At 44.1% G+C, this 24,104-nt stretch overlaps 1 protein-coding gene and 1 pseudogene across 2 annotated transcripts in view; both read left to right on the top strand.

Annotated features, from left to right (window-relative positions):
• LOC126091140 (phospholipase B1, membrane-associated-like) overlaps positions 1-24,104 on the top strand; it is a 135,835-nt gene that overhangs the window by 99,082 nt on the left and 12,649 nt on the right. For both annotated transcript variants that reach the window (XM_049907039.1, XM_049907038.1), the window contains exon 5: positions 20,628-20,782. In XM_049907039.1, the coding sequence (XP_049762996.1) occupies positions 20,628-20,782 (155 nt within the window). The remainder of the gene's footprint in view (positions 1-20,627; positions 20,783-24,104) is intronic.
• LOC126098664 (5S ribosomal RNA) lies at positions 20,970-21,087 on the top strand (annotated as a pseudogene).

Below are 24,104 nucleotides of genomic sequence, written 5' to 3'. Positions count from 1 at the left end.
TCATCTAGCTTATACACTCCTGGAAATTGAAATAAGAACACCGTGAATTCATTGTCCCAGGAAGGGGAAACTTTATTGACACATTCCTGGGGTCAGATACATCACATGATCACACTGACAGAACCACAGGCACATAGACACAGGCAACAGAGCATGCACAATGTCGGCACTAGTACAGTGAATATCCACCTTTCGCAGCAATGCAGGCTGCTATTCTCCCATGGAGACGATCGTAGAGATGCTGGATGTAGTCCTGTGGAACGGCTTGCCATGCCATTTCCACCTGGCGCCTCAGTTGGACCAGCGTTCGTGCTGGACGTGCAGACCGCGTGAGACGACGCTTCATCCAGTCCCAAACATGCTCAATGGGGGACAGATCCAGAGATCTTGCTGGCCAGGGTAGTTGACTTACACCTTCTAGAGCACGTTGGGTGGCACGGGATACATGCGGACGTGCATTGTCCTGTTGGAACAGCAAGTTCCCTTGCCGGTCTAGGAATGGTAGAACGATGGGTTCGATGACGGTTTGGATGTACCGTGCACTATTCAGTGTCCCCTCGACGATCACCAGTGGTGTACGGCCAGTGTAGGAGATCGCTCCCCACACCATGATGCCGGGTGTTGGCCCCGTGTGCCTCGGTCGTATGCAGTCCTGATTGTGGCGCTCACCTGCACGGCGCCAAACACGCATACGACCATCATTGGCACCAAGGCAGAAGCGACTCTCATCGCTGAAGACGACACGTCTCCATTCGTCCCTCCATTCACGCCTGTCGCGACACCACTGGAGGCGGGCTGCACGATGTTGGGGCGTGAGCGGAAGACGGCCTAACGGTGTGCGGGACCGTAGCCCAGCTTCATGGAGACGGTTGCGAATGGTCCTCGCCGATACCCCAGGAGCAACAGTGTCCCTAATTTGCTGGGAAGTGGCGGTGCGGTCCCCTACGGCACTGCGTAGGATCCTACGGTCTTGGCGTGCATCCGTGCGTCGCTGCGGTCCGGTCCCAGGTCGACGGGCACGTGCACCTTCCGCCGACCACTGGCGACAACATCGATGTACTGTGGAGACCTCACGCCCCACGTGTTGAGCAATTCGGCGGTACGTCCACCCGGCCTCCCGCATGCCCACTATACGCCCTCGCTCAAAGTCCTCAACTGCACATACGGTTCACGTCCACGCTGTCGCGGCATGCTACCAGTGTTAAAGACTGCGATGGAGCTCCGTATGCCACGGCAAACTGGCTGACACTGACGGCGGCGGTGCACAAATGCTGCGCAGCTAGCGCCATTCGACGGCCAACACCGCGGTTCCTGGCGTGTCCGCTGTGCCGTGCGTGTGATCATTGCTTGTACAGCCCTCTCGCTGTGTCCGGAGCAAGTATGATGGGTCTGACACATCGGTGTCAATGTGTTCTTTTTTCCATTTCCAGGAGTGTATAAGACATACTTCTATTATTCATAAACAACTTTCGCACTTATCAAAAATAACAGGAATTCTCGCCTTTGATCGTGATGAAGAACATTCTGTTGAATACAAAAAACAAGAACAATAATACAGATTAAAATAATGTTTGTCCATGTAAACTATGCTTGCATCAAATATGAGAAAGAAATGTCTGAGAATTAGCTTGGGAGCACAGCATTGTATGGCAGTGAAACTTGGACTATGGGGAAATCAGAACAGAACAGAATCAAAGCATTTGAGATGTGGTGCTACAGGCCAGTGTTGAAAAATTAGGTGCACTGATAAGGTAAGGAATGAGTAGGTTCTGGGCAGAGTCGTAGAAGAAATGAATATACGAGGAACATTGACAAAGAGGAGACACAGGATGATAAGACATGTGTTAAGACGTTAGGGAATAACTTGCACGATACGATGAGTTGTAGAGAGAAAAACTGTAGAGGAAGACACAGGTCGGAATACATCCAGCAAATAATTGAGATCGTAGGTTGCAAGTGCTACTCTGGGATGAACAGGTTGGCACAGGAGAGCAATTCGTGGCGGGTCGCATCATACCCAACAGAAGACGAATTACTCAAAAAATTGTTCAATTGGCTCTGAGCACTATGGGGCTTAACTTCTGAGGTCATCAGTCCCCTTGAACTTATAATTACTTAAACCTAGCTAACCTAAGGACATCACACACATCCATGTCCGAGGCAGGATTCGAACCTGTGACCTGGGGGGGGGGGGGGGGGTGGAGAGGTCGAACCGCACAGTAACCCTGGGTTCGGTGTGGGGCGGAGGGCTGCGGTAGTCGTCGTGGGGTTGTGGACCACTGCGGCTGCGGCGGGGAACGGAGCCTCTCCGTCGTTTCTAGGTCCCCAGTTAACATACAACATACCACATGAGGTTTTATGTAATCACTGCTTTTCCCGACTAATGAAAGTGTACCAATGTTGTATGTCTAGCAGTGTAAATGTCACAAAGTTCATTCACAAGAATAATCGTTTACAATCAACAAACAAGCTAAATGTATTACAAGTAATACGAACTAAACAAGATTAATGTTTTTTACTAATTTCAGTGCTGTCACTTAAAAGACTCTTTGCTGCTTGCAGATCGTTTATCAAAATTAACGCTACTGTTATCTCGGCTACACTTTTATCTAACCAAAATGAACAGTTTTGTCACTCAATAACACAAGTATACAACAACAATGTATTTCCCTGTCAACATATTTCATAAAAGTTGTTACGAAATTACCAGGCTTCATACATCAGCAGATAAGAATTTATATCACGTAAGATGCTGTTTGCATTCATTGAAGTTCAATGTATTCACAGTCTAACTGCAATTTATTACCTCAGAGTGGGTCCTCGGCCACTAGTACACAATTATTATTGCAATTATAACCAACAACATTTAAGTCTGTTTAGAAAATCAGTTTAAAACTGCCGCTGCAATATTTCACTAAGATGGCGGATGACAGAAGACAATCACTTATCGATTCTGCTCCAGACTGTGTTTTAGTCGTAACAAATAATGTACAGGGTGTAAATTTTAAGTTGACAAACCAGAATAACTCGAAAAATAAGCTTCACACGAAAAAATTTGTAGAATCTTAAGTTGATTATTTTCGAGGGGGACATCTGCTGGAGCTAAAATTAGCCCCCTAGGGGTACGGCGGGAGGAAACTTTAAAATTTCAAATGAGAACCCCCATTTTTTATTGCAGAATCAGATTCTAAATAAAGAACTACCTACATTTTGTCTGAAACATTTGTTTCGATTCTTGGTAGTCGGCGCTGTAATTCAAGAAAATCCATGTTCTCATTTTTGCGTGGAAAATGTTTACGGATAAATAAAAAATACATATTTCCTTCGTAAATTTTGATTCACTAAAACTAAAACTTTCCCTCTCTCACCTTAGAGTGGGGTTTGAGAGAGAGGAATTAAGAGTTTTACAAATGTTGACCCGAATCTGCGGAAAAAATTGATATTATTATTACGAGAATAGGATCAAAGTTCAGTCACATTCCACATACAATGCTGACGTGAATATTATTTTGGATAAAATACAGGCGTGGACATTACACACTTCAAATGATTTTGCGGCACATTTTACACTGGTATCCCTACAAGATTCAGTATGTGCACCACATGAAGGCCCAAGACAGGTTAAAACACAGTCAGTTTGCCCTTCGTCTTTTGGAAAGCGTAAAAATGGACGACATGTGGCCGGGGAATGTTCTTTGGACGGACGAGGTACGGTGCCATGAATGCACAGAACCTGCGCATATGGGGTCCTACTCCGCCACATATCGTGCAGGAATAACCACTGTACACAGCTTACGACACTGTATCGTGTGGTTTCATAAGATCCTTCATTTCTCTGTCAGTTTTTCTTCGAGGAGATGCCAGATCGCAGGCATGTTAGTTGTGCAGTAAGATCTGCACGTTATAAGAACTTTTTTGTGCAACTCGTGATTCCAGATATGAAAGATCCCAACTGTGTCCACACCACGATTCTCATGCAAAATGGGACGACACCATCGCTCGCCAGGTGAAACTTTCTCTTCGTGAAACTTGTGGTAACGGCTGCCCGAGACCCCCAGATCTAATTGTCTGTGACTCCTGTTTGTGGGGATATCTGAAGCACCACGCCTATCAGGGATGTGTCCTGTCTCTTACAGGTCTGAAGTACACGTACAACGTCGTATGGCTCTGACTACAACTGATACGCTGCGAGTAACTGTCGACCATGCTGTATTAAGGATGCAGCATTTTGCAGAGTCGGGGGATAAGATTGAACACATGTTGTACCTTATGACTATGTCCTAATAAAAGAGCCAGAAGTACGTTATCCTTTGTTTGATCGTTCCTCCCCTTTTCCTGCACCCATTCTACATTCTGACTGCTTACAGCGCCATATTTTCTCCTGGAGGAAGAAAGTGGAATTATTATTTTTCCAGCATACCGGTACTTCGCGAGTGCGCCGATTAATGAACGTACCTACGATGTTTCAACGTTCTGCGTTATATATAGCCCACACTGCAGCGCTCGGAACACTGTCGGTATAACTACAACCACCCGATATTCCAGTCTCTGTCCCTTCAGTTTACACCATCTACAGCTCCCTCTAGTGCCGTGGAAGTTATTCCCTGATGATTTAACAAATGTCCTATCATCTTGTCCCTCGTTCTTGTTAGTGTTTAGACACCTATCTTTTCTTGCCGATTCTGCAGAGAACCTCGTCATGTTTTACTAGTCCCCTGAAACGTCGGACCCATTTGTCTAGTCTCTGTTGATACATTATGGGCAGGGTACATCGGCTGGTTAAGTAATTGTCAGTATCAATGAAACTCTCCAACAGCCGTGTAATTGAGATGTTATTTTACTTTGAGGGCTACCAGTTTCGGCATTCCTCAATGCCATCTTCAGGCCCCAAATGCCTCTCTCCAAATAAACGATAATGTCATATAGTACCATAAATTCCTGGATGTCGTGAATTCAATCGTGTCACTAGTGCTTCATACGAAGACTTGATAGCAACTCGCCTGCCTGAGCAGTGTTATCTGAGTCGTACTTCGATCGCTACGAGCTTTCTGGACTATTTTTTGTTTTTCCGCCGCAAGAACCAGTACGTGATTCCAGTTGCATGATTTCTACTTCCAGTTCTTCTATAAAACACAGTGAGTTTGCTTTTTAAAAATCGAAAGCATCTTTTAAAGGGAACTACTTCAGGTCTGACAGCAGCAATCACTACGCAACTTATTGGCCTGTGTTGCGGCCGTGGGATCGAGTTTCCAATATTTTTGTTAAGTCTGGCCACTGATTCTGTCACTAACGAAGATATTGTCCGGTTTGTATCCTCTGTGCCATCTTCCACTGTTGAAGGATGAGGGCAGCACCGCATTATGTATTACTTTTAATTCACGTCTTCTGCCTATTTTCTAGTCTCTCACTATTTATATTTATTTCAGAGAACCTCTAGGTACCCCGAGGTATGGCGATTAAAATCGCCAATAACAAATTTCAAGCTTTTAGACCGGAAATTCTTTGACCTCTCAAAGACGAAGTCTGCAGTTGGTGGTTTGCAGAAGGAAGTTACAGTGCTGGAGTTGACCTCGACAGTAGGAATATCGATGTCATTTTCACAAATTACAGCTGATGTTACTTTAATGTTCTTTTCAGCAAAGACTGCACATCCATATCGTTCGTGACGTCACTCTAGTATTAGCTTCATCCCTTGAACCCGAGGTCTTCGGCTTTCTGTTTCCCGGTGCGTTTCCTGGAGAAGGAGGAGATCACAGTTTGTTCCTTGCACAGATTCCTTATCTGCAGGGAGACTTTCGATATTTATTGAAGTTGTCACTAAAGCTGGCTTTGACGGAAGCCATTTTCGTAGATTAGGCTCACCTATTTTTGACGGAATTGCTGTCCCTGTTTTGAAAGGAGTAGACATGAATCAACCGGGGGCTTCCCGACTGTTTTTCCAGCAATCTGAAATAAAGATTTCGAGCAGGCTCTTTCCTTGCCCCCTGTTATTGCTACTGTGCTGACAGAACCATCATTATACTTATATTTTACGATAAGATTACTATTCCTGATTATTCTCTCACAAACGTCGTTATTTTTACATTTGGAATATACGAGGGCAGTTCAATAAGTAATGCAACACATTTTTTTTCTCGGCCAATTTTAGTTGAAAAAACCGGAAATTTCTTGTGGAATATTTTCAAACATTACCGCTTCGTCTCGTTTAGTTTCATTGACTTCCGACAGGTGGCAGCGCTGTACGGAGCTATTAAAATGGCGTCTGTAACAGATGTGCGTTGCAAACAACGGGCAGTGATCGAGTTTCTTTTGGCGGAAAACCAGGGCATCTCAGATATTCAAAGGCGGTTGCAGAATGTCTACGGTGATCTGGCAGTGGACAAAAGCACGGTGAGTCGTTGGGCAAAGCGTGTGTCATCATCGCCGCAAGGTCAAGCAAGACTGTCTGATCTCCCGCGTGCGGGCCGGCCGTGCACAGCTGTGACTCCTGCAATGGCGGAGCGTGCGAACACACTCGTTCGAGATGATCGACGGATCACCATCAAACAACTCAGTGCTCAACTTGACATCTCTGTTGGTAGTGCTGTCACAATTGTTCACCAGTTGGGATATTCAAAGGTTTGTTCCCGCTGGGTCCCTCGTTGTCTAACCGAACACCATAAAGAACAAAGGAGAACCATCTGTGCGGAATTGCTTGCTCGTCATGTGGCTGAGGGTGACAATTTCTTGTCAAAGGTTGTTACAGGCGATGAAACATGGGTTCATCACTTCGAACCTGAAACAAAATGCCAATCAATGGAGTGGCGCCACACCCACTCCCCTACCAAGAAAAAGTTTAAAGCCATACCCTCAGCCGGTAAAGTCATGGTTACAGTCTTCTGGGACGCTGAAGGGGTTATTCTGTTCGATGTCCTTCCCCATGGTCAAACGATCAACTCTGAAGTGTATTGTGCTACTCTTCAGAAATTGAAGAAACGACTTCAGCGTGTTCGTAGGCACAAAAATCTGAACGAACTTCTCCTTCTTCATGACAACGCAAGACCTCACACAAGTCTTCGCACCCGAGAGGAGCTCACAAAACTTCAGTGGACTGTTCTTCCTCATGCACCCTACAGCCCCGATCTCGCACTGTCGGATTTCCATATGTTTGGCCCAATGAAGGACGCAATCCGTGGGAGGCACTACGCGGATGATGAAGAAGTTATTGATGCAGTACGACGTTGGCTCCGACATCGACCAGTGGAATGGTACCGTGCAGGCATACAGGCCCTCATTTCAAGGTGGCGTAAGGCCGTAGCATTGAATGGAGATTACGTTGAAAAATAGTGTTGTGTAGCTAAAAGATTGGGGAATAACCTGGTGTATTTCAATGCTGAATAAAACAACCCCTGTTTCAGAAAAAAAATGTGTTGCATTACTTATTGAACTGCCCTCGTACACTATTCACTGCATTATTAATTTGAATGTCACGTCCTCTCCGATCAAACCACATATTAATCCTCCATATCCGAATAGCGAGTGGGGTCGGTCTCCCGCTGTGCCATTCAAAACTAAATTTCAAGGTTCCTCTCTTCGAGGAAGACTTAGTACCTACAGTTCAGTTGACACCTTTCTGCAATACAAACGACACTCCGCAATAAACAAACGCTCCGCTGCACACAGCCGCAGCGTACTACCGCGCGGCTTCAAAACAGGGAGATCATTTCAATCATATGTTATAAACTGCGCAACAGAATTAAACGATCACTTTTTTAATCCCCGTAATTCCCGTCCGTTGCGACGCTTAAGTTTGAAGTTTGAAATTTAGCTCAAAGACGCGAGCAGTCTTCCTCTATAATGGTGCAAGAGCGTGGGGGTCAGTCACGTCACCCTCCGGTTCGACGACGATACAAACAGCGAGGCGTTGATACGTGGAAAAAAAGGACACAGCTCAGAAGTTCAACTGACGTTTAAGGTTGGTTAGTAATATTACATTGTACCAAATTTCACCACAATTCTGCTCAACGCCACTATGGATGTGTCACACGATCTGAAGGTCACACAGCCTTCTTGCTCACATTTCGTCCCCTCTTTTGACGCCTCCACCATGGAGGTCAGATCGCGATGCCCAGCGTTGAAATCACCCGGTTGTATTGTATGTTAACCAGGGGCCTAGAAACGACGGAGAGGCTCCGTCCCCGTCGCAGCCGCAGTGGTCCACAACCACACGACGACTACCGCAGTCCACTTCATCCTTCAGCCGCCCCACACCGAACCACTCTTTCAGGGTTACTGTGCGGTTCGGCTCCCGGTGGACCCCCCCATCCGCGAGGGAACGTCTCACACCGGACGAGTGTAACCCCTATGTTTGCGTGGTAGAGTAATGGTAGTGTACGCGTGTGCGGAGAACTTGTTTGCGCAGCAATCGCCGACAGAGTAGCTGAGGCGGAATAACGGGAACCAGCCCGCAGTCGCCGAGGCAGATGGAAAACCGCCTAAAAACCATCCACAGGCAGACCGGCTCACCGGACCTCGACACAAGTCTGCCGGGCGGATTCGTGCCGGGGACCAAGCGCTCCTTCCCAATCCGGAAAGCCGTGCGTTAGACCGTAAAGGGCGTCAATGATACCACCCCTTTCCCTGCGGCATTAATTCCCACACACTTCGCGGTCGAAAGTGATAGTTCTCAGAGCGATGAGCGCAGGAAGACTTTCTACTCAATCTTTGACACTGCTGACGCCCTCGGGCGTTTCAACCCTTCTCTGAGGACATTGTGGACGCGTATCCCCACTGAATGTAATCACATCTGTTTGGAGGGTAACGCGACGACATTTTTTATTATCGTGTTCAGGTTGGAACCACTAAGGACTGTCTATTCGACGAAATTTGAACCTGAGCCAAAGTGGCTGAGAGCACTTATACTTTTTCAGCGCTTCTACTTTGTGTCCTGGTGTGGCGTGATCACAGGGGGATGCGACATTGAGACAAGCGTGAATAAAACGGCAGAAGGACTCTCTAAGACCCCCCCCCCCCAACACAGCGGTAAAACTGCTCTTGCACCTGATAGTAGACCACTCCGAAAGGAGAGCGTCGATGGAGTTCCTGGTCTGCCAGCGCCTAGAACTTCTTGACGAGTTCTGTCTGTACAGGTACATTTTTAAGATTCTCAATAAAAGTAGGCAGTTGCCATCGCGGGTTTTGCCGCAATGGTGGGTCTTAGAGGAATCCTTAGCCGTTTTATTTATACACGTGTCAACGATGCATCTCCACCTGATCACGTCACAGGAGGACATAAAGCAGGGGTCACCTTGCACATGAGAGCAAAAATTGCAGTCCCGCCCACCTGCTCTTTTCCTAAAAGGACAGCACTTACTGTCTGTTTTGGTACAGGTTATGTTTTTGAAGCTATTCCTCTATTCCCGCTAAGTGGGTTTTATTACCCTAACGTTTATGTTTTTCCTCTTTGCGTCTGGAGCACTGGCGCCTTTGTGTACCGCCTAGCACACTGCCGAAGCAGCTCTCGCCACCTGTTGGTCCGTCGTTGATGCTGCTGGTTTCGCAGACTTGAAATGAATCTACTGTAAGACTGCCGATACGCTTCATAGAACCATCGGACATTCTGTTTTTTGCGATCCCTTATTATGGGGATCCCTGTTTCCTCATGCAAGACCCTGGTCGGGTAGTGTCGCTGTAGGTGCAAGGTGAATCGTAGAGCTCTCCCTTGCACTCCTTGGGGTCGACGTATGTGTGTATCGGTTGCGTTCCCCCACACTATAGACGCGTATTCTAGCACTGGTGGGATCAGTGCCAGATACAGCGCAAGTCAGCAGTGTGGAGGAAGCGTCGATTGTGGACTGAGTAGCGGATATAGCGCCTTAAAACGTCCATGCGCTTTCCCCCAGACGTCACGGATGTGCGGTTTCCAGGTGATGTGCCTATCGAGAGTTACCCCTGGCTATCTAGCCGTGCGAGACCAGGGAATGGGGCCTCCCATGATTCGCAACGGCTGAAGGTCCATGGGCACTCTATGTCACGTTATTACGACGGCCTGGCTTTTAGTGGCATTGAACTTACGCAGCCATTTCGTAGCCCAGGCCCCGAGGACGTCGCATTACTCCTGTAAGCGGCGACTAACAACGTTAATCCTTAGGAATGCGATGTCATTCGCGTACAGTGCAAGGGATACCCTGTTGGTGCGTGGCACGTCGGGTGTATACAGGGAGCACAGCAGGGGGCTGAGAACCGACCCCTGTGGCACTCCCGCTCGTGTTGGCCTATTTGTTGAGATGCAGTCTTCGGCACGAACATAAAACGTCCGGTCACGCAGATATGACGCCATGAGTCTGACGTGCGGCGTCGGAACTCCCAGTACAAAAAGATTGTAGAGGAGGCCTTGGAGACGTCAAGAAACCCCGCCCGTGAGTGCTCTCGGCGCTCCAGAGCTCCCATTGTGTCCTCGACAACACGCAGTAGTTCGTGTCGCGTGCTGTGGCCGTGCCGGGAACCGAACTGCTCTGCCGGAATCAGCCCTTCCCTGTTCACGTGCTCCATGAGACGTCTGATATAGATTCTTTCATAAACTTTAGATAGAAGAGGGAACGGTGCTCCAACGGGTGCGATCATGTTCAATGTGGATGCAGCCCCACAATATCGTTAGACGTCCGAGGATGTCAGCAGTGTCAGAGGTTGTGAAGAACGTCTTCCTGTGCTCATCCCACTGCGAACTGTCGTTTTCGACCGCAAAATGTGTGGCAATCAACACCCCAGTCGTAAGGGTGGTCTCATTGACGCCCTTTATGCCACCCACAGCTGTCTATCCGTGGCGATTCTGAGCGCGGTGAGTGTGAATGTTTTCCTCGACCACTGACAAGAAAACCGAGTGATTTGGCTGGGAGCCGTAGTTTTGACTTCCATAGGAGATGCATCAAAAGAAGAGGTGAAATGTGGGTAAAACGGGATGCGACAATCTTCCCACTGTATGACACGTCAACGGTGGCTCTGGGCAGAATTTTGGTGAAATTTGGGGCGAATGTGACATAATTAACCAACCTAACGCATCACATGAGCTTATGAGGTACGGCTCTTTTTTGTATGTGTCGACACCTTGCTGTTTGAAGCGTCGCACGGGGCTCCGCGCTTTTGTCCCGTTCGGAGGAAAGTTCTAAGCACCTTTGTGAAAAATTTCGAGCTTAAGCGTCGCTACGGGTAGGAATTACGGGGTTTCGAAAAAGTGTTCTTTTAATTTCTTGCGCAGTGTAATAGCACAGAAGTCCAAAATCATCATAAGTGTCTCCTGGATAAAAATAAAAAAAACTTTCACAGTAATTATCCACCCCGAAAAAGTGTTCAAAACATGAAATTGTGCACGATATTTGAATAATATGGTTCAATAAATTATAGAAGGTATAACGAAACATGGGCATGTACAAGAAATAAGACGAGACCGTAAAAATGAAATGCCAAGAGACAAGGTAGTGTCATAGGCCCTCTGCTGTTCCTGATTTACATTAATGATTTAGGTGATAATCTGAGCAGCCCCCTTAGATTGTTTGCAGATGACGCTGTAATTTACCGTCTAGTAAAACCATCAGACCATCAATTCCAATTACATAATGATGTAGAGAGAATTTCTGTATCGTGCGAAATGTGGCAATTGGCACTAAACAAAGAAATGTGCGAGATCATCCACGTGGGTACTAAAAGAAAACCGATAAATTTTGGGTATATGATAAATCGCACAAATCTAAGGGCTGTCAAATCGACTAAATTCCTAGGAATTACAATTACGAGCAACTTAAACCGGAAAGCCATATAGATAATATTGTGGGGAAGGCGAAACAAAGACTGCGTTTTGTTGGCAGAAGATGCGACAAACCCAGTAAAGAGACAGCCTACATCACATTTGTCCGTCCTCTGCTGGAATATTGCTGCGCGGTGTAGGATCCTTACCAGGTAAGATTGACGGGGGACATCGAAAAAGTGCAAAGAAGGACAGCTCGTTTCGTGTTATCGCGCAATAGCGGTGAGAGTGTCACTGACATGATACGCGAGTTGGGGTAGCAGTTAGAGAAACAAAGGCGGTTTTCTTTGCGACGAGATATATTTACGAAATTTCAATCGCCAACTTTCTCTTCCGCATGAGAAAATATTTTGTTGACACCCACCTACGTAGGGAGAAATGATCATCATAATAAAATAAGAGAAATCAGAGTTCGAATGGAAAGATTTAGGTGTTCCTTTTTCCCATGCACCATTCGATGGTTCAAAATGGTTCAAATGGCTCTAAGCACTATGGGACTTAACAGCTAAGGTCATCAGTCCCCTAAACTTAGAACTACTTAAACCTAACTAACCAAAGGACAGCACACACATCCATGCCCGAGGCAGGATTCGAACCTGGGACCGTAGCAGCAGCGCGGCTCCGGACTGGAGCGCCTAGAACCGCACGACCACCGCGGCCGTCACACCATTCGAGAGTGGAATGGTAGAGAAGTAGTGAAAATGGTTCGATGAACCCTCTACCAGGCACTTAAATGTGAATTGCAGAGTAACCATGTAGAAGTAGATGGAGATGTAGAATTATTAGGAATAAAAAGGAGTTAAGGCAGGGATTCAGCCCTTTTTCCCTGATGTTCAACCTGTACTTCGTAGAAGCAATGACGCAAATGAAACAAAGCTTATGGATTCGGATAAAAGTCAGGGTGGAAGAATTATCAGTGATAATATTCGCTAATGATACTATTATCCTCATTGTGAGTGAGAGTGAATAATAACACCAAACGAATGTAATGTACAGTCTAATGAACACAGGATATGGATTGAGAGTGACAGAAGTAATGAAAATTAGCAGATGTGAGAACAAACTCCATTGTTTTCAGTTACGCCACTGCCTGTGAAAAGCTTTTTCTGTCGACGAGGGATTGAACGATTCATAGAACGTTCCGACCGTTGCTTACAGAGACTTGGTGATTATACTGAGATATAGTGTCATGTACCTGCGTTACTTTGAAGTGTAGTGCAGGATTTAATAAGTTACTTGGCCTGCCCTCATAATTTATAACTTTCTTTCTGAAGCCCTCTCACTAAAGTGCAGTTAAAAGGGTACTATACTACTTACAAAAATTGCTTCGTCGAAGTAATGGCACTACCTTTCTCGTCGTTAGTATTGATGAAATTGCACTCCCGCCGCTAATCTTGGCTTCGGTGTAAAGCTGAATCCACAACACAAACATGAAATTCGTCCAAGTAGACAAAATCCGCACTTGAGTAAGTTACGTAACATAACGTCTCTGTTAGTAATTTATACAGCTACATGTCGTTAATTATTTAATGGTCTGGAAATTTTAATTCTCAGCGAACGTTATATAACAATTTAATGCTGTTTACATGTTGTATATTACGTATTATAGTTGTTGTTGTTGTAGTCTTCAGTCCAAAGACTGGTTTGATGCAGCTCTCCATGCTACTCTATCCTGTACAAACCTCTTCATCTCGGAGTAACTGCTGCAACCTACATCCTTCTGAATCTGCTTACTGTATTCATCTATTGGTCTCCCTCTACGATTCCCCCCCCTCCCCCCCTACGCTTCCCTCCAGTACTAAATTGGTGATCTCTTGATGCCTCAAACTGTGTCCTACCGAACGATCCGTTCTTCTAGTAAGATTGTGTCACAAATTTCTCTTCTCCCCAATTCTATTCAGCACCTCCTCATTAGTTACGTGATCTAGCCATCTGATCTTCAGCATTCTTCTGTAGCACCACATTTCAAAAGCTTCTATTCTCTTCTTGTCTAAACTGTTTATCGTCCATGTTTCACTTCCACACAGGGCTATATATATATATATATAAACTCCATACAAAAACTTTCAGGTTGGACCTCCTGGCACTTAAATATATACTCCATTACACTCCATGTTTCTCTTCATCAGAAACGCTTTCATTGCCATCGCCAGTCTACATTTTACATCCCCTCCACCCCAGTCATCATCAGTTATTTTGCTTCCCAAATACCAAAACACATTTACTACTTTACGTGTCACATTTCCTAATCTAATACCCTCAGCATCATCTGATTTAATTCGACAACAATCCATTATCCTCGTTTTGCTTTTGTTGACGTTCATCTTATATCTTTCCAAGACACTATCCATTCCGTTCAACTGCTCTTCCAAGTCGCTTGCTGTCTCTGACGGAATTACAATGCCATCGGAAAACCTCAAAGTTTTCATCTCTTCTCCGTGGAACTTTAATTAATACTCCAAATTTTCCTTTTGTTTCCTTTACTGCTTGCTCAATATACAGATTTAACAACATCGGGGATATGCTACAAGCCTTTCTGACTCCCTTCTCAACCAATGCTTCCCTTTCGTTCCTCCCTGATACTTCAAACTGCCATCAGGTTTACGACCAAATTGTAAATAGCCCTGCTACTCACCTGTATTGAACATTATAGAATTTGTATTGGCAGACTATGAAGGGGTTGCTTATTTTTGCTAGCAGGAATTACTTTTATTCTTTTTGTATTGGTCTGCTGTGATAGAACATCTTGGTACATTCTTATTTTTGGCGACGTAACCTTCTCTGATTATTTTGCCCATTATTTGATTAAGGTTTAGGCCCACCTAAGTTTCCAGAACAATCTTTATACCGATTGAATTTGTTATTTCCGGGTGTTCCTTTTCACGTACAGATGTTATAAGGTCGCAACGGATAACGCAAAAATATTTTGGGGGCAGTCAGAGAAAACAATGTGCTGTGAAGCAATCTTGTGCCAAGAACTTTAGATTTGGGGAGCGTATTCATCAAATGCTACTAATATGACATGTTGAGAAATAAATTAGCGATAACGGAAACTATCTTTAAATGACAAAATCTTTATTTTCGGCTAATCTTTTGCTTTTTTAACAGTAATCTTTTTGCATTTAACAGATGGACAAACATTCATGATACTTTTATAAGGGATCGTATGTCTTTCTTGCTTGAGAATTACAAGCCGCGTTCGCTTTAATCTGCGTAGTCCTGTGGGGATCGGAAGATCTGGGCAGCACGCGGTCACTGCTCTATTTTAAAACACAGACATTCACATGCACTAAATCCACACGGGCAAGCGAATATCGACAGCATTTTTAGTCAGAAGAATTGTGCCTGGTATCGAGCAGGACTTGGTGGTGGCATATTTTTAGCGCTTGGAAACAAACCGGCTCATCTTGCAACATGCACTCTCGATAGAGTTTTTTTTATAATTTAAAAAATTTCACCACAAATAAAAATAAGAAGGCAAGCTGTAACTTTTAAGGTTTGGGTTGACATTTGAATTTATAGACCGCGTGGTCCCGCCTAACGGAAATCACATTATTCTGCACCCGATTAATTGGACTAAAAATTATAACCCGGACCGAAATGATCATTGCAAAAATAGCTACGAGAAAAATTGTTGAGTGTAACAAATAAGTAAGATATTCAAATACCTTTTATCCCGTGTTCGACGCAGCCGTTCTGAGGGAACGTTTGGTCGCTTACCTGTCTTCAAAGAAACTCTTGACTAACCTTCGCCCGGAGCTCTCCCCGAGCACCCGGAGGTGGTGGGGGGAGCCTATGACCAACCTCTGCTAGAAAAACGTTTAGCTTTACACATCTATGGCCAGACCCTCCTGTTCCTGCTCTCTGCCTTCCACTGACACCGTTTAGGTTGGTAGAAGATAAGAAACCCACCACGTCTCTGGTTCGTCTGGTACTACATTCAAATCACTCACACGTGACCACACACTTCAAGGAAGGGCGGAAAAAAACGAAAATAAGAACACAGGACGTGCACATAAGAATGAAAAAGAAAATAGGTCGACACATATTGTTTCTACAGGCATGCGGTTGTTGGGGCTGAGATTACTTCACAGTTAATTAGTTGCATGAAAGATCGATTTAGTTCTGATTTTGTATATCAGATAGTATGAAGCATTAATTTTAATCATGCTACGACTCCTATTCTGACGTTACAACCTTTCGCTCCCTGTATTTTACCCCTACCACGTTTAGAATTTCTTCTGCAAAGAATTTGTGTTAGTATTTTATATTCTTCTTGAAGTCTGAGGGTATTTCGCCTGTCTCATACATCTTGTTCACCAGATGGAACGGTTTTGTCATGGCTGGCTCTCCCAAAACAATTAGTAGCTCTAATGGAACTTTGTCTACCTCTGGGGCCTTGTTTCGACTTATGTCTTTCAGTGTTCTGTCAAATTCTTCTAACAGTAACATAGTTTCTGTTCCATTTACATTCGCATAGCACACATACAACTAATTGAAGTTACACAATACGGAAACGCCTTAATCGCTAGCCAAATTAATTTATGAAGTTTTCAAGTAATTTCGCCTTCGAGAAATTTTGTAACTAGCTTTCAACTGTATGTTGATTTGACATATAAATTCTTGCCACCCATTGTGCATCATAGAATTCTGTTTCCTAAAATCTACTGTCCTACAGAATCTTAGCAATTACGTGTTCTGCTTGGACTGTTACTAGATTAATTAGAATTACAATTGTGTTTTCGACGTATGTGCCATTTTCAATCGGTAACTGAACGTGTGACATTTAAAATGGTAACTCAACGTGACATACGTCGATGCATATTCTTAACCGTTAAGAGGACATCTAGCCCGAGCCGGAACATATTCACACATCTGTTTAACTTTAAACGGAAACTTTATTTTTACACACGTCATGTGAAATATATCAGTTTTGTTGAACCCGAAGACTATGTCTTCTTAACACTAACGAATAAAGTTTTGACGCACTTACGAGTAAGTTATCATCTGCAAATGGCATCTATGTCGAAACTGTGATTGTGAGATAAATCAGGCCGGTAACAGTTCAGATGGAAATTGTTGACCTCTGCTCATCTCTCCTCAGGACTGGAATTTCAATCCTTTGAACCACCTCTTAGAAATCCACGTCGCTCCTAAACTTGGGAAGTATCGGATGGTAATATGTCTCCTCTTAAAATCATTGTTATGAAAACTATTTTTCGGTTTATTATTATTTTTTCGTTTAAATACAGCGTATCTCTCAGGGTTATAGCTTTGGGGGACGCATGTTCGATGGGCGGTGTAGTGTATACAGTGCGAAGATTCTGATTCGAGCACGTGCTCGTTTTCGAATCAATGAGTCAGTGGAGTCAGTGAAAGCAGTCTGAATAATGAGGAGAGGAGTTACGTTCAATCATTGTGAATATAAAATATGAAATTTATATGGGCGATAACTAATCATCGGAAATGCAATGAATGAAAGACTATCACTTCGTGATATAGAGGAAAAAATTGTTATAATTTGTTATTAGGGAAGTAAAATTCGAGTTTGAAGTGGCATTCGAGTTTAAAGGGGCACAACTGGTTACGGTTAATAATCATGTGTGAATGATGAATAACAGTAAATGGTTTATACTACGTTTCAGCTAAATTTTCGTGATTTACGCAGCCAGTATTCCAGAATGACGCTAACAAAAGTGAAAGTATTATTTTATGTAATGAAGAATTGTGCATACAAACTGAAAGTATTGGGAATGAAATCCTTATCTCATCAACAATGACCATAATTACTTATTTGGTAGTCTGAAGAAAAGCAGAAGGAAAGGAAGTGGATGAGGTCGATGGGATGAAAGGAGTAGAGAGAGGTGGGAAGCAACAAAGAGGGAAAGGCTAGGGAGGAGAGGGGGATGATAGGAGGCTAAGGAGAGTCTAGACTGAGGACTGTAGCAAAGTAAACTGTAATGCTTATTTAGAAATGTGCAAACCAATGATGAGCATAAAATACAAGCTCTGCATTACAATAAATATTTTCCATAATTACACAGAAAATTACTATCGGAAAATTTGTACCATAAAGTAACATTACAAAACCTAGAAGCTGGGAATTAACTTTATCAAGCGTAGCGAGCTTTCAAGACATATGGGCCAAACGTTTCAAACGATACTGTGAATGGCCAAATTTTGTGTAAGTAGTCTAAGCACACGAATCTTTTAGAGAAGCAATAGTCTTATCAAAGCCGAGAGCCGAGAGCCGAGAGCCATCCACGGCTGTATAATTTGTGAAAGGAAGGATATAGGGGAAGGGGTGAGGAAGGCTAAAGTGCAAAAGACATTTAGGATGAAGAACATAGCCAATAAGGTACAATCAGTCTTTCAAACATACGGAATATAAAGGACCTTAAATTACAACCTTAATACAATGAAAACAGTAATTTGGATGAAATGACACACTACAGTGACCGCTATGCAACCCAACGCGTATGAGCCGCTCTCAAGGCTAAAAATAGTAGGGGGTGAGCAGAGAGGATGTGGAGAAAGGACAGGGATGAGATTAAAGAAAGGAAAGAAGGGGGCAAGGACAAATAGAAAGGGTAGGCAAATTGGAGTTGCAGTTAAGGTGAGGGAGCGTAAAAAGAACTAAAAGTTTTGGAATGGAGGGGAAGGGAAAACTGGAAGGGGACAAGGATGATGGGGGGAGGGGGTGGGGGAGACGAGAGACTCCGACATTCTAAATAATTACAGAAGTGTGGATTACAGCACATTCCTAAAGAGAGCAAAAAATCTGTTAAAACGAAAATCTACCTGTTCATTTAAAATTTTAACACGTTCTTTTGTTTTGTTCTTGAAAATCTCCAATTCTTCCAAGATTTCCATCTGCAAACCCTTTGCTGTATAACGGAGGATTTATAATCTATATTTTCTACAGAATAGCGCTTCTTTTGAAGATGCTGGCCGAATGCTGTCTTGTTGTTCGGATTAACATACTCTTTATAACGGAAATAAAATTTTTACCTATTTGGCCTATGTAGAAGGACTCACAAGAATGAAGTTGTAACTGACACACCCCCGAGGAACGAAATTTTTCGCATCGGAATGCCTTCCCTGAGCATCCAACTCGTGTTTTAATTTGAGTTTAAGTTGGTGGCTTGTACGAAACGCAACTTTAACTCTTTTTGGAAAAGCGCTGGCCAATGAATCTGACATAGAAGCCCTATGTTGTATTAACAGATATTTCTTAGCTCCATTAACCCGTGACGCCCATCCTGCCTATGTTTATTTTAAAGCCTAATGACCCAAGACTGCTCGTGGCCATTGCCTAAAGCTACTTGTTTGAAAATATTGAGCTATCTATCAAAGTCCTCCTAGTCCAATGGTGACTTTAATAAGCGCTTAATCAACGAGTGAAGACAATCAGTTTTGTGTCTAACTGGATGGTTCGAATCATTGCAAGTGATCGCGTCTGACATAGTAGTTTTTCGGAAAATAGAAAAACAAAGGCTCTGATCTGTCCTAGCAACACAAAAGTGACCTTACTATCCTCTTCTAGTTCTAATGTATATCTGATTTTTGGATGCTGCTCATGGAAGTTTTGAAAATATGGTTACCTTTTACAATAATAAAAACATAATAAACGTACCTTTGATGGAAGGCTACGTCACTGAGAGGTTACAAACGCAAATCGAAGGCTCTGTTCTCTAAATCATTCGTGAAAATATTTGCGAGCAATCCTGAGAGACAGAGTTACCCACAACCAGGCCATATGGCTACTGATACTCATAGCGTCGGAGTTAGAGTAATTGTAAGATAAACTAAAACAGAGTAGCTCCTGAAACTCAATTTCACCATTGTTCAAGATGGTATTACAGAATGTATTAATCCTGATAATGCTAAAGTCACATCAGTGGGAATGCTGGAATGCATGCATCTTCTTAATAAGCATGTCACCGTTTTTTTTTTACACTCCTTGATTTAAGATTGAGGATTTCTCTGGAAACAACTTTTCCGGGAATAAAAGAATCACGTCTCGAAGAGGGCGTGACGTCTCCTAGGTTCCCTAGTAGTTTCCATATTGACCAGTATCGTTTGTTAAGTTTCTTAAAGAACATTAATTGAGACCATACACATATGTACCAACTTTGTTTGCTACTACTTTGGACAGAGATTTTACTTGGCAAATATTGGTATGTACTGGTTGTGATATTCTATCCATTTATGCTTTGCACCCGTATGTAAGATAAACAAGTGTTTTATATATCGTAATTTTGTCTTTTGTAAATAGATTGGTTTGAGAATTGTCGTAACCCGAAACTGATCCCTGACCAAATAAACATCCACTTCTGGCTTTCTCATTTTACATCAAAATATAAAATGAGTCTCTGTCCCATTACACCCAGCACGCTAAAGTTATGCAAAAGGATTAGTGATTATAAGAATCAGATCGGTCTCACATCCTTCTTAACATGGCGCTTTCAGCCCAGCCTCCACGTTGCACTTTCATTACCACCATTTCTTTTTCGAAGTTATTCAACGTAACTCCTCTGTTTTTGTACTGCACTCCATTACGTTTGTGGACATCGAACAAATGTTATGAAGATATCGTGATTGATTTATTTTTCTTCCTTTCGCCAACAAGCCCAAGGAGAGTCTTCTCCCATACGGTTGTTTTTTCTGATATCCCTCCTTTTGAGAGTGCTGAAGTATTTCTATAACAAATCATTTCATTCTTGTGTCTATTGCTCTGGTGAACTGAGCATAAGCGCAGCAGAGAAGGCTGTGCTCTTTCACACTTCCTCTTAAAACTATCGGAACGTACCCAGCTGCGGTTCATTTACTGAATGCGTTCCCGCAGATTTGGAACTGCTGAGAAACTTCACGGGCCGGACGTCAGAATGCGCTGCGCTCGTCACACTGCTGTGTCCCTGCATCTTCCAGTCGCGGGAGCGGCACCGCCTTCCGGAGTTCGTCGAGGTGATGCGTCGCTGGCAGCAAGTCGAAATAGACGTGGTAAGCCCTCTATTCATTAATTACGCGCTCCTTTTAAGAATTCATCTGATGGAAACTAGAGTAAGGTCGCTATGGACAGAAACGGTACAAAACACTATGAAGACTCATTTAGTAGGGCTTCGGACAAAAACAACGAGCACCTTCATGACTGATGATGTTAATGTTAGGGCCATTTATAACAAATAAGGGCAACGGCCTTGCCGCAGTCGATACACCGGTTCCCGTCAGATCACCGCAGTTAAGCGCTGTCGGGTGTGGCCGGCACTTGGATGGGTGACCATCCGGGCCGCCATGCGCTGTTGCCGTTTTCCGGGGTGCACTCAGCCTCGTGATGCCAATTGAGGAGCTACTCGACCGAATACTACCGGATCTGGTCAGAGCGGTGTGCTGACCACACATCCCTCCTATCCGCATCCTCATCTGAGGATGACACGATGGTCGGATGCTCCTGATGGGCCACTCGTTGCTTGACGACGGAGTGCTATAGCAAATAAAGTCGACCTGGCTGATACAAAGAAGTTCAGGAACGTAAAATTGTTAGAATGCGCGAAGACCTGCAGAGTTTCAGCACTTGGCATAAAGACTGGAGGCTCGCACTCAAAATAAATAAGTCAGTTAAACAAATTTTCTTCACGAGTCACCTGCTTGTTGTATTATTTCGCTTTCCTCTAGCTCACGCCATCAGCTTCTCGTGGAGAATTACATATTTTTATTCTCAGTGTAAAGAGGAGAGCTAGGGCACCTTTTATAGAAGCAAAATGGCCTTTTGCAATGTTCCGAGTTCCAGATGTACAATGCGTGCAGTCCTCTTCGCAAGGTTCGGGCGGAAACAGGTTGAGATGGACCTGCATTCAGTGACATCAGCAGCTCATGTCGGGTTTGAAACCGATTATGATTGACTATGATTCCTATCGGTTACGATACGGTTACAGGAATAAACGGTTGGTTATCGCCAACAGACATGCTGCGAGGAAAGGCTGGCGTCGCTGGTGACCATCCAGCTTTACTGAACCGCGTAGAGTCTTACAGGCACAAGGCGCGCATGCGCGCACTCGTGCACACATACGTCTAGCTCATGCACTACTGTGAATGTAACCGGAGTTTTCTGTGTTATATTTTTGTTATCATTATTAACTTATTTATTAGCCAAACAAAGAAATGTATTTGCTTTGGTTTAAAAACGCTTCATTATATGTAAAGTGTTAAGTCGCAATCCTTCAGATGGCCTTTAACACATTGTCTTTTCGTTGTTGACAGTCAGAAAAAGAATTCTCAACCACTTGCTGAAAATGTTTTACTTCAAAGAAGTCAGCGATAGACGATCCTGCAAGTCTGTGTTCTTTTGTCCAAGTTATTTTATTTGTTTTTCCATAATTTCTAATTGTTGGCTTACCTGTCTTGTCGCATTGGCGGGTATTGTTTGTTTTCATAGTGTTTTCTCTGCAAGTAGTTTCATTACTTGATAGTCTACTTACCTATAAAAAATCTTCTGCTTGAATCTTCCTGGCAGATCAAAATTGTATGCCGCACCGGGACTCGAACCTAGATCCTTTGCCTTTTGCAGGCAAGTGCTCCGCCGCCGACTGCCGTAACGAAAGACGAGTCACACCTCTTCCCCTCCAAACCTACCCAAGCTCCACCCCCCCCCCCCCCCAAACACACACTCACAGCTACAGTTACGCAAATACCTCATCTCTTATATCTTTATTCTGGAAAGAATCCCCCATGCTGTTTCCTAACTATGTCTCCGCAGTTCTTTTCTTTCAGGAGAAGTTTTAAGAGTTTTGGGAGGTAGGAGATGAGATACTACCGTAGTTGAGGTAAAGCTGTCGGGGTGAGGGGGGGGGGGGGGAGAGGCGCATTGTGAGTCATGCATCGATAGGGAGGCACTTGCTTTCGAAAGGCAAAGGATCTAGGTTCGGGTCCCGCTATGGCATGCAGTTTCAATCTGGTTTCAACTCAGCGCACACTTCGCTACACAGTGAAAATTCATTTTGGATCTCTTCTTCTTCTTTGTAGTTGTAATTTGCGCCTGAATATTTCGCATTATTAGGCTCATTACCACCGCCTAAATCAAACCTTGACAACGTATGGTACAGGGAACAGCATGAGGCTTCTTACTTCTTGGAGGAAGACTGAACACTTCACATACCAAATTTCAGTGCAGGCCATTTCAGCTCTAGCAGAAATCTGTTTTTCCCTTACTGTTAGTTCTTTTTATTTTTTGAGGAGGGGGGAGGGCGATATTCTTCTGTCTTCTGTCAGGTTTGATGCGCCTCGCCACGAATTGCTCTCCTGTGAAAAACTCTTCATCTCAAGCACTTGCAACCTACGTCCTCAATTATTTGTTGGATGTATTCCAATCTCTGTCTTCCTGTACAGTTCTTACCCTCTACAGCTCCCTCTTGAATCATGAAAGTTATTCCATAATGTCTTAACATATGTCCTACCATTCTGTTCCTTCTCCTTGTCAGGATATTCCGTATATTCCTTTCCACCCCGATTCTCCAGAGAACCTCCTCATTCCGTACCTTATCAGTCCACAAAATTTTCAACATTCTTCTGCAGCACCACATCTCGAATGCTTTGATTCTCTTCTTTTCCGCTGGTCGCGGTGGCCGAGCGGTTCTAGGCGCTTCAGTCTGGAACCGCGCTGCTGTTAAGGTCGCAGGTTCGAATCCTGCCTTGGGAATGGATGTGTGTGATGTCCTTAGGTTAGTTAGGTTTAAGTCGTTCTAAGTTCTAGGGGACTGATGACCTCAGAAGTTAACTCACATAGTGCTCAGAGCCATTTGAACAATTTGAGCCAAAACAGCAATCGATGAAGTGGCGGCACGCCACCCCTCCTCTGAAGAAAAAGTTCAAAGCCGCACCCTCAGCTGGTAAAGTCATTGCGACGGTATTCTGGGACTCTGAAAGGGTTATCCAGTTTTATGTCCTCCCTGACGGTGCAACCATCAATTCTGAAGTATACAGGGTGAGTCACTAACTATTGCCACCTCGAATAAAAATGGCTCTGAGCACTATGGGACTCAACTTCTGAGGTCATCAGTCCCCTAGAACTTAGAACGACTTAAACCTAACTAACCTAAGGACATCACACACATCCATGCCCGAGGCAGGATTCGAACCTGCGACCGTAGCGGTCTCGCGGTTCCAGACTGCAGCGCCTAGAACCGCACGGCCACTTCGAATAACTCTGAAAGTATGATAGTAGCTGAAACGTTTGTGGGACAAATGTTACATGGTACAATGGGGGTCATAAAATCATATTGGTTTTTTTATTGCTAGGTGGGTTCGCTTCAGAGATATGAAGGACAAC

The sequence above is a fragment of the Schistocerca cancellata genome, chromosome 1, assembly GCF_023864275.1.
Source record: "Schistocerca cancellata isolate TAMUIC-IGC-003103 chromosome 1, iqSchCanc2.1, whole genome shotgun sequence".
In the NCBI taxonomy this organism is placed as follows: Eukaryota; Metazoa; Arthropoda; class Insecta; order Orthoptera; family Acrididae; genus Schistocerca; species Schistocerca cancellata.
Note: the sequence above shows the minus strand (reverse complement) of the source record. Positions and strands in the feature narration are given on the sequence as shown.